At 44.6% G+C, this 15,437-nt stretch overlaps 1 protein-coding gene across 2 annotated transcripts in view; it reads right to left on the reverse strand.

Moving 5' to 3' along the window:
• Nucleotides 1-900: 900 nt before the first annotated feature.
• The window catches only part of Nedd9 (neural precursor cell expressed, developmentally down-regulated 9), a 170,648-nt gene continuing 156,111 nt past the window's right edge, over nucleotides 901-15,437 (reverse strand). For both annotated transcript variants that reach the window (XM_060372801.1, XM_021647292.2), the window contains 5 exons: nucleotides 9,983-10,084; nucleotides 9,394-9,495; nucleotides 7,340-8,581; nucleotides 5,754-5,843; nucleotides 901-3,153 (listed from right to left, as the gene is read on the reverse strand). In XM_060372801.1, coding sequence (XP_060228784.1) covers nucleotides 2,644-3,153; nucleotides 5,754-5,843; nucleotides 7,340-8,581; nucleotides 9,394-9,495; nucleotides 9,983-10,084 — 2,046 coding nt within the window. In that variant the 3' untranslated portion in view covers nucleotides 901-2,643. The remainder of the gene's footprint in view (nucleotides 3,154-5,753; nucleotides 5,844-7,339; nucleotides 8,582-9,393; nucleotides 9,496-9,982; nucleotides 10,085-15,437) is intronic.

Below are 15,437 nucleotides of genomic sequence, written 5' to 3' on the forward strand. Positions count from 1 at the left end.
TGGGCCTTGTGAGTAATAAACTAGCCCCACCTGTAGCCCTCGATCTGCTTCTCAATCCAACAAAATGTTAGCAAGCCAGGCTGCAAGCTCCTACTGCCAGGAACCAAACCAACATCCAGACCCTCCAGGATGGACACACTGACTGCACCCTCTAAACTGCAAGTCAAAGGAAACCTCTCCTCCATGGTTTTTGTAACATATTTTATGGCAATCACAAAAAAAGTAATTAATACACAGGTGTATTCAAATACTTTCAACATCTCAGTGCATTATCTGAATAAAAGGGTGGGACATTAAAAGTAGTAATCCATATGGTTAGGGACCTCTGTTTGTCTTTTAACGTAATTTGCTTTGAATCATTTCTTTATGCCAACTGCAGGATGAATAAAACAATGTCTATAGATTCTAAAACGACTTGAGTAGTCATAGCCATGGAGTAGAAACAGAAATCATCCTACTCACATTAAATGTGTGGGCGCTGTAGCCAGATGTGGTGGTACACACCTTTAATACAAGCACTCTGGAGGCAGAGACAGGCCAATCTCTATGACTTCAAAGCCAGCCTGGTATACACAGAGAGCTCCAGGCCAGCTATGACTACATAGTGAATTCCTTTCTCTCTCTCTCTCCATATACATACATACATACAGACAGACATATATATTAAATGTGTAGGCATTTGATACTAAAAAAAAAAAGTTTCTGATATTTAATTTGATGATATCCATATTCTAGAATTTTCTTCAATTCAAAGGTACTGGAGTAACACACACACTTTTTCTTAAAAACAATCTGATCTATGGCATACATAAATAAATAATAATTTGACTTTCTATACTCAGATAAGCCAATATTTAAATCTGTGATAAAGACAGACACAAGGAAAAGAAACCCAGTGGCTATGAAGAGAAAGATCTAAAAATTTAATGGCTTGTATATACAAGATGGCAATGAGCAATACAAATTGAACAGTTTGGTTTTGACAATGTGGAATGTCATCACTCGGTTTAGGACAAAGCAGCCATCACCCAGCAGATACACACTGTATAGGAAGGTCGACAAGTACACCCTTCGTGACTTCTTCCAGTGGTACTGATGCTGCAGGACCCCCATCCCGACACATAGAACTGCCATCCAACAGCTCATCTGTTCATCTTCGAGAATTACGGTTGTAGTTTGTTTTGAAAAGCACCTTCTCTTTGATAACTTCCAACTGATTAAAAAAAAAAGTCACATTGAGAGCACATGTTCTTAAGCCCCTCCCTGCTTTTGTAATTTGGTTGTTTAAAACAAACAACATTAACTCGGTCAAGACATCCACCACAAATAAAAACACATTTGCAAATAGGCTACAATGAAATAATTTCCACGGATGCAGACCACAAGAAACATACTTCTGGACTTGGTCATGAAGGAACAGGGAAGCAGTTTATCCGCCTATGATCAGTCTGGTGGCTCCTGTGTCATTGCTGCATCCACACAGCAGGTATGAAGGGACAGACCACAGGATCGATGCTGTGAGTAGCTGTCTCATGGTGATGCGGCTTATGCACAAGGTCCATGGCTACAGGGAAATGTGAAGCTCAGATCCTGCAGCTGTTGTGAGGGTGTCTGCATATGTAAGTTTTTAGAAGGGTGTAGGATACACCAAGTAGTGAGGGAGCAGGACAGGGCCTGGTGGCTCCACAGCTCAGTGACTGGGGAGCTGGCCATTTCCTTTAGATAATCAGGGCACAGAGGACTTTCTTGAACCACTGACAGTTGGAAACACCCCTTCTTTTTGTCCACAATCAAACTTTTGATGTATCTTCATGAATTCTTGTTGCAAATTATTTTTTAATTCAACTTTAAAAATATCCTTTGGAAAAGCTCATGGCTGAATCACTCACCAGTTCAGCCCTGGGAAAGCTGTGTTCTCTCCTTGTTGCTGTTTCCTTTCAGAGCTGAAGCAGCACAGTCACTGCTGTAGACATGGCCTCTTAGCACAGCACACGTCCCTCGCCTCTCTATCACCTGAAACACTGGACCTTAGGTTAAGGCATACTTTTCAAAACTCTCTCTCTCTTTTCAAACAGAAGTGGGGTCTGTTTACCACTGTGTTAAGGACAGTCAAGTTTGGAAGAAGTTTCCAACAAGAATAAGCCATACCATGATTTGCTATGTGGAAGGTGAAGACTTGGGGAATACATCATGAGTTCAGATTTGGGGGTGCTGGGCCCAGATCACTACTAATACATGCAGAGCAATATTACAACCAAGCAGTATAATTTTTCACAGAACCCAGACAACGCAGCATTAGAAGGCGCTTACTAAGGTGCTTCTTAATTCATGTTTTTAATGGAATGTATCAGACACACATCTACAAACAAATACGGCTGCAGAGACATACACCAACATGGACACATTTCTTTACAGCTTAGGTTTTAGAGACTTAAATGTTTATATAAGAACCACACAGGGGAAAAAGAAGATTTCCCACTTCAGCTCCCTGAATTGATGAAAATCAACTAACTCACAAAACATTAAAATATTTCATTGTCATATAAAACATCTACAAAAATAGATAACATTTACAAAAACCAGATAGTATTTCCAGTTTTCCTTAGTAATTATGCACTCAGTCCCTTCCACCTTCTTTTCTTCTCAGAAGGTGGCCATCTCCAGCAGGGAACGCTTGAAGAGCTGAGCATTTCTGGACAGGTCTGTTACCTGATGCACCATCTCCTGTAAGGCAGTAGTGCTGGGGTAGTGGAGGGCGGCCATCTTGGTTGCCATCACTATCGTCTTGAGCTGTTCGCAGAGTTGGTTGCTGGAGTTCCTGACTTTATTTCGAATGTCCTGGGCAGCCACCTGCCTTGTCAGAGTGTCTCCAATGAATACCAGTTTGTGTGCACTGAGAATGACAAACTTGCTGTGTGCCACAAAGATCCGTGGGGGCTGAGCAGAGCTGACACAGCTGAAGAGGGCGTCAATGGCGTTGAGGAGGGATATGAAATGGGTCTCACATTGGTCATAGTAGAAGCAAAGCAACTGCCTATCCTGAGCGCCAACACTGTTGTTTGTGGTTGGGAGGCTTTGAGAGGGCTTCCATTTGGAGATGTCATTCTCCACGGGCTTGGTGATTTCTTGTTCCAACAGTTGGAACTGACTCAGCTGGAAGGAAGATAAGAGCTTTCATTAAGGGCAGGACATACACTGTAAAGGGAAAGAAATGTGGGGGTGGAGTCAAAATATAGCAGTTTCATCCTAATAGATGCCAGGTACTTAGGAGCTATGAGACCTTCGCCAGGTTGTCTTGCTTCCTAAAATGTACAACATGGACACTGGGGAGATGATTCCCAAGGGATCCTCCAGCCTAGACCTTCTGCTATCAAACCATTTGTCTTTTTTGCATTGACTGAAAGGCAACAGCCTCACCTTCTATGCCATTATGATGGTGCAATAAAATACTGTTATTCAAAAAGTGAATATTGGTACTTTTTCAGAAAGTGCTTGAAATACTGTTTGGTGACTTGCAAGCTCTATGTAAAGTTTTAGAAATGTTGACGGGCAACAAGGGAAAAACCAGATATAGTGACATATCTGTCAAATAGATCACCAAGAATTTGCTACTTCCTGGGCAAGGCCTCACCTCTTTCTTCAAGATGGAAACTTCATGAAGACTCTCTCTATAGTGAGAATTTTATAATTTTGTTTTCTTAAAAACATACAGCAACATTATAAGAATATGTTTCAGTTTTAATCCCAGGTGTGGAAATATGGGGCTGCTTCTCATCAGCTGACTATGATTTGACTCATGCTTTGGTAAGGGTGTGGTTTTGCCAGATGCAGATAGTTGCTTTGAATGTGTTGTATTTGGATTCTGGGGACTTTTCAGAGTATATATAAATGTTAGAGCCCTAATAGGTATTGCTGTTTGGTGGTTGATGTTATTGGTTTGCTGTTGGTTGCAGTGTTAAGTAGTAATGCCCAAAGAAGAAGAAATGAGATATTCTGACAGTGAAGGTCAAACTTGTCCCAAGGAGCTCAAGGCCCCAGAATCAGCAGGAAGTAGTCTAATGAGAATGACACCCCCTTTCCCCTCTATCCTTTTTTCTCTTCTATCTAGTGTTAGGGGCTTGAAAGGGAAGAAGGGGGTGGAGAAGGGTGGAAGGAGGAAGAGCCCACAAAGTAGCAAACGTCAGCTACATCTTTCTCCTATTCTTTCTGTCAAGATGTACATGTTATTATCCTTTACTATAGGGAAGTCTTAGAAAAGGACACAACAAAGAAACCTGGGCATTAATTGTTTATTATATTTTAACGTGAAGGTCACAGGACAATTCATGCAGGTCAATTCTCTTCTATTGTGTAGTTTTTATGGACCAAACTCAGGTCACTGGCTTGGCAGCAAGTACCCTTACACGGAATCATCTCAATGGCCCAAGAACCAGCTTTCTTGATTCTCTCATTAGCATTCCTAACTGGACTGTTATTTCAAATTGAAATGATGACTTTTAGCTATTTTACTAAGTTTAAAATAGTACTTTTAGCTATTTTACTGAGTTTGGGACTCAGTTAATCTCCCACCCTGGTTCAGAGCTGAGTCAGTCCAGGGACAACCTCATCCTGCTTTCCTGCTGAGAAGTGCATAGTCAATTCTGTATTCTATAGAACTACTTGCTTCTTAGGAATTACTTTAGCATCTACTAGTTCCCTCAAACTCTGCTGTCTTACTGGGCCAACTGCCAATATAAGCATAGTAGATAGTGGTTTTCCAATTCCAATATTATATGATAATAATGAATTTGATTTCAATTCATGTGTTTATAGAGAGTAGTACTTTCCCATTTTATAGAGAAGGAACTGAAGTTGTGGCCCATAACCTGTTGGCTAGAAAGGAAGGGTTTGAACTCAGGTTTCCTAGAGATCTCTTGTTGTGGTGTGCTATTTCATGTCATCTTAAATATTTAGTTCATTTCTCTTTGTTTTAATGTCCTTGCTTTAGCAATATCTATCCTTATCTGATCTGCTCACTAAACCTCTGAGTGACTGTCCCCTCAGAGCCCTTGGTAAATAGACTTGGACAGGGCTCACAAACATTGGATCTTTCCCTTTGGCCCATAGACTGGACCATGCAAAAAGACAGGTAGAAGGATGGGGTTCAGGAGAGAGTTTCAATCAAACTCTCTTGGGAATTTGATAACCACAGAAGGGATTCTAAGGAATTATCTAAGAATTATCTAATGAATCACAGATGAAATGCCAGCCTGGGCTACGTAGTGAGAACCTATTTCAAAGCATTACACAATGCTTTGAGTGGCCATTTATGAGTCTGATGAAGTTAGATGGGAACCGAGTGAGGAGGTGACTAGAAAAATGATTGGGTCGTAGAGGAGAATGAAGCAGCTATTGGGAAAACAAAGAGAGGAGATGGGCCTTATTGCTGTCAGTCTTGGCTACATCTTCATTCCCTGGAATTCTCTCACCATGGCCTCAGCAGAAAACCAATTAGCTTGGGCCAGCCTGACAGGCTCTTGTGTCTTGAGGCCAAAGGCTTTAACTCAAACAGTCCTAAGGTGTGATACAGTAACAGGCGCAGCCTGGCATACTAAAAGCCGTGGTCACAGGCCACACACCTTCACTTGGTTCTTACATCCTGTTATATGCCTGGGTCTTCCTGCCACTGTGCTGGCAGGACCCCGATCTTTTCCATTTCCTACTAGGCGGAGCCCCTTCCACCACCGAAGAGCCTTTGTTCTGTCTGAACTTACCTGATGATGCTCCAGCTGTGCCTTGCTCTGCTTGATGATATTCTCTTTCTCTAGGAGCTCCTTCTGCTGTCTCTCAAACTCCTCCTTGCCCTGTTGTTTTCAACACAAAGACCAGATTACCTCATTGCGGTGAGTCACTTATGTGAACAGCTTCACTGACAAGTGCACTCAGCAACTCATCCACTTCCCTCACGTCTCATTAGACACTGCGAACCACAGAGAGGGACTTCCGGAATCACTGTGGAGACAGGCTGAAAAGTAAAGCCTGTTTTCAGGAGGGCTGACAGGGTTGCTGCTCTTTCTAACTGGAGAGGAGAAGCTTCTCAAGACCTTCTTCACACCCTCTTAGGGAGCATTATTTTTCATGTTTTTTTTTTTTTAACAGAGTATATATGAGTTTTCAAACAAAGGGTGGAAAAAAAATGGGTGCATATTACACTTCCAATTTCTTTGAATACCTCTCCTTAGTGTTTCCCAGTTTACAGCATGAGGAGACCAGTGAGATGAAGGTTAAATGCCTTCATCTAACCCAGGCCACTCCTCAGTGTAAGCTGTGGCTCAGCTGATCCTTTCTCCTCTCTTGCACCAGGGGGCTTTCAGTATTTTAACAGTTTCCAGTACAAGCCATGGCTCCCAGGAAGAGGGAAAGATTGGGAGAATAAGACACTAAGCCAAATGCTAAATCACAGATTATGGTAGGTGCTGGAATTCTTCAAAGCAGGCCAGGGAGCTTTCAGGATCCCAGCTGAATTTGGGAACTAGCACAATTTACACTTAGAGAAAGCAGCTTGCAGAGTTTAACATATGCAGGTCAAGCTGTTGGCCAATGGGCAATGACCACAGGGCCTCTGGATCTGATGGAGCTATGTGTCTATGTCTCTCTCTCTCTCTCCTTCCCTTCCTCTCTCTTTCTCTCTCAGCCTAGAGAAGTGGTTCTTAACCTTCCTAATGCTGCAGACCTTTAGAACAGTTCCTCACGTTGTAGTGACCCTCAACCACAAAATTACTACTTCATAACTGCATTTTGTTCTAGTATTATAAATCGTAATGTACAAATATCTGTGTTTTCTGATGCTCTCAGGTGACCCCTGTGAAAGGGTCATTTGACCGCTCCAGGAGGTCAGGCCCCACAAGTTGATAATCACTGGCCTAGGGGGTACCTTAGGTACCTTAGAAACTCTCTATGTACAGATAGTTTCAACAGGTTTTTTTCCTTAACAGTGATATCTTTTTAAATTTATTTCTGTTACAATGGGCTGTTCAATGGAACTGTGCCACAAAACACAAACAGAGGAAGAACTGATAGCATGACTCACGGACCCCACCAGTCCGCATTGATGAGTGTCCTCCAGCTTTCCTGGGGTGTATCAATGAGACTGAATACTACCCTTTGAGCTAATACTTTCTAAAATAAAATTAAGGCCCATGGAGGTCAAATAAAGTGGCTGTACAATTTTTGTACAATCTCACCGTCAGTTTTCATAACATCGTGCTCTGTCCTTTGGCTGTCCAGCCTAACAGCCCCATGGACATCAGTTCTAGGATCCCCGAAATGTGGATGTGGGGACCCTGATAGGTATCCTTACCTGTAGATGAACATAATCATAGTCATCCATCCAGCTCCTCTCGGAACCATCACTGCTACTACAGTCTGGTGGCTGGTCCTTGCCTAGAGCAGGAGGCAATGGCTTACTGTGGACCTGGGCCTTGTAGTCACCAGGACGCAGCGGCTGTATCGGGGAGCCCGTATGTGTATACTCGCTTGAGTTCATGATACTGTCGGGCCCATTCTTCAGATGGGAACTGCCAGGAACTGCTCTAAAGAGGGTCTCTGCGTAGGTGCTGATGGTGGTAGTCAGTTGCTTGGCATCATCTGGCACTGTCTTGGCTACCATCACAAATCGGTCCAGATCATCACACTTATTTTGGGGCTTATTGATAGCTAGGATATTCAGGGACCAGCTGCATTCATTCAAATCGTGGCTGGTCTGGCTTAGAATCTGGTGGGAATCCTCTACCCTTTGGAGTTCGCGCTTCATTTTGTTGTGGAGGACGAGTTCTGGGAGGCAGGAGGCATTGGCTAAAGCTCCCTTGGCAAAATGGAGGTATTCCCGCAAAAACAGCTCCACCTTGTCCACTGCTGTGCGGATCTCGTTGATGTGTCTTTCCATGTATCCGTAACACCGCCAGTCCGTGGTGGCCAGCGACATGAGGCCACAGACACCCATCTCCAGGGTCTGCTGGAGCCGATAGAGCTTCTCAATGGCCGTGTCTGGGTCCAGCAGGAGCCTTTTGTCCTGAGATGGGGAGGCTGACAAGGAGGACTCCTTTGAGGAGGTGGAAGATGTGGACATGTTACTCCTGGTACTGCCAGTGCTGGAGAAAGACAGTCTGTTGATCCCATCTACCACGTCCCGAGCTCCTTTGGCATCTGCTGGGTTGTGCAAAGGGACATCATAAACACCGTCTCTTTCTTCCAGATTTGCCTTTTCACTGGTTTCTGTCGGTGCCTCCAGGAACTGGACTCCCCGGGGCACATCATACGCGTCACTCTGAGTGCCCTCAGACTGTCCTAGCTGGGAGGGGGGGTGGGGCAGGGAAAGGCTCTGGTGTCTTCGTGTCATCGGTTCTGCAGCTCCCGGGGCATCGCAGGTGAACTTGATGTGAAGGTCCTTCCCTGCCATCTTGGTGCTGGTTGGAGGGATGTCATACACCCCTTCGGGTCTGGTGTCTGGCCTTCCATCCTGCTTCATAGGAGGAGGGAAATCATATTCCTTTTCCCTAAGCCCTGCCTCATCTCGGCAAGCCGACGGTGGAATGGAATAGACCTAAAGAGTAAGGAAAAAAAAAAAAAGGTCAATTTAATTGTTTAGTTAGAGCTTGGATGGAGGCAGAAAATGAATAGTCCATGAAGTGTGGTCCAGAGTCCACAGGCTTGATCCTCCTATCGTTTACTAACCTCAGATGTTTCCCAGGCTGCAGCATGCTCATTAGAGGATGTGCGCCCTCATCCTTCCACATGACCATCCTTTACCATTCTCAGGGCTAGCTCAGGTCTAGCACTCTCCTAGCTAAGTTGTTCACCACTGGGCTGCGGTCTCATGTGCATTCACTGACTATCCTACCCATGTTTATCCATGCAGAGAGACACAAGATATGATGCACCGGGTTGAGGGACCTGAGTTCTGTTCTTCGTCATCAGACCACATGTGTGACACTGCCTGAGTCTCCCCCGTATTCACAGGCACAGTTCCCTATAGCAAAGTTAACTGTACCTGAAGTGGAGCTGTGACCAGAAGATAAGAGAAAATCAAGTGAGCTACCTCTTATGTATGGACCAAGAAAGCTGTAGGGTCTAGAAAAATGTGATGTGTTAGATATTGCCAAACTGAACTCATTACCTCCCCTTTCACTTGACTGTCATTACTGATGTCTCTGTATTTTGGGGCCCCTCTAAATTTGTAATTTTAATTGCTTTCTTGTCTCTTGCTTCCTACACCCTTTCTCTCTCTCTCCTTTCTCTCCTTCCCTCATGAAGACAGTATGTCATTTTTTTATCCCAATGAACAAATATACATTAAACCCCCACCACACACACAGAGATACTCATCCAAACACTGTGCTTTTCCAGTTCACTTACCCCTTGGGTAGGGGGAATATCATACACCCCTTGAGGTTTGATCTCTCCCACTGGAACTGAAAACACAGGGCCTTTCACTGATGAAGGAGGAATGTCATAAACCTGCAGAGAAATAACTGAGTTACCCAGAATGGAAACGTCATTCCCTGCTCACTTCTCTTGCTTTTGTTTCCTCATGAATTTATTTATTAAGTCACATACAGACTTGGACTTTAGCAGCATTCTATGCCATCAGGGGTTTATGGAATTTTTCTTTATAAGTTTTGCATTCTTTGATTTAGGTTAAATATGAAAATGATCTTACGTGAACTATTAACTCTAAAATCTAGATCATTAAAATTGCACATTTTCATAAATAAAATGACAAACTGATAAAGCAAACAAGAGATTTCTCAGATAAAAGACTAAACTTTCTGATAAAGTAACCCTAGAAAACCCAATTTAAGTAACACTGACTAAAATGGTCCCGGGACAGGCAGCTTAGGGCTCCATATTGTGAGGTTGTGGCTGGTGTCCCTCTTCTCCTGCGTGGTCCTGAAGAGATGCTGCCCCCAAAGCCAGATGCCCTGGTAATGTGCCCATTACCTACCCCTTGAGTGGTGTGGGAAGGAGGAACATCGTAGACATCCTTTTGGTGTCGGGATGGGTACTCGTACACATAGCCGTGGCCTGTCCTCACTGGGGTGATCACCTGTGGGTGAGAATACACAGAGACATCAAATGACAGCCCCAAATCCTCAGCATACCTATTATCCTGTAGTCGGGCACACAGACCTGATAAATACCCCAGAGAAAGGAAAAAAGGGAGAGAAAAGGAAGGGAAGAAAAAAAAAAGGATAAGAGGGAGAGAGAGAGAGAGAGATGAAGACACATGAAGATACAAGGTCAGAGTACAAAGGAAGTGTCTGAAATAAGTTCATCAACAGAGTCTCAAGTCCCTATCTCCAAGGAGATTTGTTTAAATTAAGAAAGTCAGACTGGAGAGAAGGCTCAGCAGTTAAAGGCACTTGCTGCTCTTACAGAGGTGCTAGGATTGGTTCCTTGCATCTACTCGGTGGTTCACAACCATCTATATCTCTGGTCCCAAAGTCACTGATTCCCTTTTCTGGCCTCCAAGGCCAGATGTGTGGTGTGTACACATATGCATACATGCCAGCAAAACATTCATACACATACACATAAAATAAAAATAAATTGTGAAAGTGTTAGCCAATCCTTTTGGAGTGGCCGAAGCATAACACTACAGTTTTTACAAGGCTCCAAAGCTTTGGTGAATACAAATAGTTTGGCCACTTAAAATTCCTCTCATACCTTCCGAAGTATGCCTCTTCATTTGAAATTATTATTGTGATTATAGCTGAAATTCCATGGGTCACCCTAGTCCTTTCACAATCCACTGCAACAGTCCAGTTCTTCAAACTGCCTGGGGGCGTTCTCTCTAATGTATGAAACAAGAGAAGCACAACTCCTCCTCCCCCCGTGTCTACGTGTCTACAGGAGATGTTCCAACATCCTTGGATGCACAAGCCCACCATGGGGTGAGGGGTTTCGCATGTAACCTCCATACATCATCTGGCACACTTAAAACTCTCTCCAAATTACTGTATGGTCTACAGTGCTTTACAGACACCAAGTCAACGGACGGCATCCAGTATGGTTTAGGGAGGCACAAGTCTATACACGTTCACTGCGGATACAATTTATTTGCTAGAGAATTTTGACTTGCAGCTAGTCGTCTTTTCTGATGTGGAACCAGTGCCAAAGAGGATGAACGGTGTGTGCCTGTGAGGAAGCCCTCAGGACTCTCAACCTTGAAGTATCCTGTTAATCTCTTAGCATTTTCCCATTTCCACCAGTGAAGCAAAGACCCCCAATGGCACCCATGTCCAGTGGGTGTCAGACATCAAATACAGTCACCGTGGACTGTGGCAGTCTGAATTAGCAGACTGAATCTTTGAGTGGGGCAGCCTGCTTATTCCCTTTATCCCTTCCTCCCTCCCGCTCCCTTCACCCCTTCCTCCTCTTTTCTCTGTGTCCGTCTATGTGGATGCACTCTCCGCATGTGCGCATGTGGAGGGCAGCAGCCGACCAACGTCATGTATCTTTCTGTATTTCTCTTCACTTTATTGAGACCTGGTCCCCTCACTGACCTACAGCGCACCACTTAGTTAGACTAGCTGGCCTGTTAAGCCCTGGGATTTTCCTGTCCCCCTGCCCGTGGCAGCACTGGGGTTACAGGCATGTGCTTTTCCATGTGTGTTGGGGAACTCAGGTCCTCACATTCGTACAGCAAGCACTTTACGCAGTGTTCACAGCTATCTTCACAGCTGTGTACTGATTGATGCTTGCCAGCAGGGTAGAGACACTGTTTCAGCCTAATTCACTTCATCTTCTTAGGGCCTGAAAATTGCCTCAGTCTTATTTTTGCCTGACGCCTCACCCCCAAGTCCCAAACCATTAATAGTGTCCATGTCAAAAACTGTCCACCGTGTCTATGCGAAGCGACACCGAAAATTAGGAGGATCTCTCTGTTCCCGGGAGGCCCTCATCTTTCACCCTTTAACGTGAAAACTCCGGCGTCAGGCTGCCTACAAAACTATGTGAAAAATGTTCCACGTCCGTCTCAAGCCGAACCGAGTGGCACACAGCCAAGTGCGCCAGCGTTTGTACCCCAGGGGCTCCAAAACTTCCCTGTTCAATTTTGTTTAGAATGCCTGATGCTTACAACTGATTACTTCTTACACTGAAGGTAAAAGGGATTAGTATTCAGGGAACATTCCCATCCAGTTTCTCCATTGTTTCGGGTTTAGAAAAGGAACTCGGCGCTTTAAGTTTGTTGGCTTGGAGTGACGGAACCATTTTATGAAGCAGCCATTGTATTGTGCACAGCAAATATTCCTTCATAAAGCAGGAGGCTGTGTGCTGAAGTGCTTTAATGCCATTGCATGTTTTTTTCCCCCACTTACCATTGTGCAGGAGAGATATGAAGATCTTGTAGACATTCTGTTTATAGCTCTCCACTTAGCTTTGTCAGAGAAGCTGCCCACAAGCCAGATTTTGTGGAGTGTGGAAGCTTCTTCTACGGGTACCGTGCAAAGCTGCCAACTTAGGGATGCTCTTGAACTAATGCCCATTAAGCTGAAGTCCTGCATCCCTCTTCATCTTGGAGGGCAGGGGGAAGGGGAGGCAGTGCTGGTGTCTGAGTAAGGTGTTGGGGAAAGCAGGCAGGACATGACCCTGAAACAGGGATGGGGACCAAGCCACCCCTTGCCTTTATGGCCCTTCCCTGGCACAATACATACAGGCTTCTTGGTATTTACCATTCCACTTCCTGACAAATGTCACAGAACCCCAACTTGCTCTCTCTTTCTCATTTAGAGGATGCTTGTGGTCATCTGGTGTTTAAAACTTTGCATTCCAAACCGGTCATTTTTCCTTGTTTATGCAGTTAAAGAAACAGATGGTGAAAACCACGGGAGGAAAAAGCCAATAAAATACAACCTGCCCATCCCCGCATTCCCGACGGTACCATCTAACTCACATGGATCCACCAATGACATTTAAGTAGGACCAGAGCTTCGCATCTGCTGAGACGTGTCCAGAGCATCTAGTGATCCATGTGGTAATTTAGGAAAGATGGCTGACACCTTCTTCAGAGCTAGCTTCACCTTCGCCCGGGCTAAGACCTGTTCCATGCCAACTGTGTGTTCCCTCCTCAAGGAAAAGTGCTTGGCCGGCCTGACCTTCAGGTTCTCTGTTCCTGCTTGACAGGAGCACACAAAAAGCACTCTATCTCCCCACCGCACCTCCCAGAACCACTGGCCATCAGGCCAAGAAGCTGACCAAGACCATGAGTTTAAAAGAATTCTCCTGAGTCTTAATGAAATCACTACACAAGGGCATTTTCAAGCTAATTGTGTCTCAGTGAAACCAAGTCAGGTTTCTCTTGTCCCTTTTCTCTCTGCCTGTGTTTTTTTCTTTTCTGCATTCCTTTTACTCTACGTATTTATTTGTAGTTGCAAAGGCTTAGCCCTAGGAATTACCAAGATGACCTGTTAATTCATTACTGCTTCCCAGGGAGCTAAGCTGTGAGGTGGTCTGGGGCCCTGATGGTCCAGCACTCCAGCAGCTGCTTCCCTGATTGTGATGACCCTGTAAAGGATCTGCAAGGTCACATTCAATCTGTCTCTGTCCCGAGGAGGAATCCTGTTTGTGTCAACTAGCCAGAAAGCCCCAGAAGAAGAGCTGTGAGGCAGAGAGCAGACTGCAATCATTTGGCTTTTCCCCTCCTTTCCTTTAAACATTGGAAAAAAATCAACTCTGATTACTTGTTGTGTATGTGTGTGGTGTGTGTGTATGTCTGTATGTGTGTGTATGTGCATATGTGCATGGGTGTGTGTGGTATGTGTGGACATGTGTATGATGTGTGTGCATGTATGTGTGTGTGGTGTGTGTGAACATATATGTGTGTGTGTGTGTGTGTGTGTGTGCTTAGGAGTGTATGAATGTGTGTGTAGACAAAAGACTGATGTCAGGTGACTTCTCAACCTCTTTCAACTTTCCTTCCTTCCTTCCTTCCTTCCTTCCTTCCTTCCTTCTTTCTTTCTTTCTTTCTTTTAAGAAAAGAGGTCCATAATCTGTTTGCATTAATGGCAAGGTATTGCTATTACTGGGTGTGGCACTATACACCTGTGACCCTAGCAGTCACGAGTCTGAGGCAGGAGGATTGTACGTTTGAAGCCAACCTAAAGAACATAGCAAGACTGTCTTAAAGACAAAGACAAAAACAAAAGCAAAAAGACATACCCTTCCCTCAAATAAAGCCTCCCCCCACCTTTAAGTATGTCATAGTTTTGTTTAAGGGGTTTGGAGAACATGTTAAACTTTTAGCTATGAAGGCAAAAATCTCTGCTGTTAGATAATGTTTCACATTAAAATTCTCTATGGAAAAAAAAAGGATTTAGAAACATTTCATGTTGTTTATGTACGTCTACCATGGGCATTCAGTCTCCCCAGAGGCCAGAAGAAGGTGCCATATCCCTAGGAACTGGAGTGGTGGACAGTTGTGAGCCACCATGTAAGGGTGGGAACTGAACCTGGCTCCTCTGCCGGGGCAGCCTGTGATCTGAGTCATCTTTCCAGCCCTCGTCTTACTCTTTGAGAGATGGCCTCTCACGGAACCTGGAGCTCATCAGCTCAGGTATGCCGGCCAAAGAGCTTGAACTCTTCCCGTTTCCATCTTCCCAGTGTTGGGTTTATAGACATACCTGTTCAGGTTTGGTTTTTACATGGGTGCTAGGGTTCCTAATTCAATTCCTCATGCTTGCATGGCAGGTACTTTGCTGCCTCAGCCATCTCAGTAGTCATTCACTGCGCCTATTAACAGGGCTCAGTGTGGTAACCTCATACATGCATGGAACAGGCGCTGACTGCAAGCCAGGAGTCTGTTGAATTAACCTCTAGAGCTGGGCCCTGGCAGGTAGAATGAAAAGACCGGAAGACCTAGGGTATGCTAGCCCTCTAATTAATGTGTTTACATCCAAACAAGGAAACAATCTCAGCTGTTCTGCCCTGCACTTCAGTAGCCTTTGATTCTCCCTGCATTTGAGCCTTAGATTCTGACTGCAGGGACTGCTTTTAACACTGCTTGCCCTTTGTAGCTGCAGGCTCTGAACCCACAGATTTAGCCAAACTTGTGTATTGTGTATGTGTGATTCATAATTTAGAGAGCCATGTGCATTGAAGTTAAAGGAAAGTCCCTTTGGACAGCAGAGGGCTAGAGGTCTGTGGATAGGAGGAGAGGACCTTGGGGCCCTTTGTTGAGGTTGCCTGGGTTTGTTCCAGAGCAGAGCGAGGACCCTGCATTCAGTTGCTTGAAGGCCCAGCAAACACATGCAGAGAAACAGCCAGGTCCTGTACTTGGGAGACAGTGTACATGTTATAGAAAGGTAGGCAGCCATGTTGTGTTTCAGTCAACTACTATGCTGTGCCGTCAGATCGTCCATGCTTTCAGAAGCCAGAAGTATAGAATTCTTGTTTTCAAA

This window comes from Meriones unguiculatus, chromosome 19 (assembly GCF_030254825.1).
Source record: "Meriones unguiculatus strain TT.TT164.6M chromosome 19, Bangor_MerUng_6.1, whole genome shotgun sequence".
NCBI classification, from domain to species: Eukaryota; Metazoa; Chordata; class Mammalia; order Rodentia; family Muridae; genus Meriones; species Meriones unguiculatus.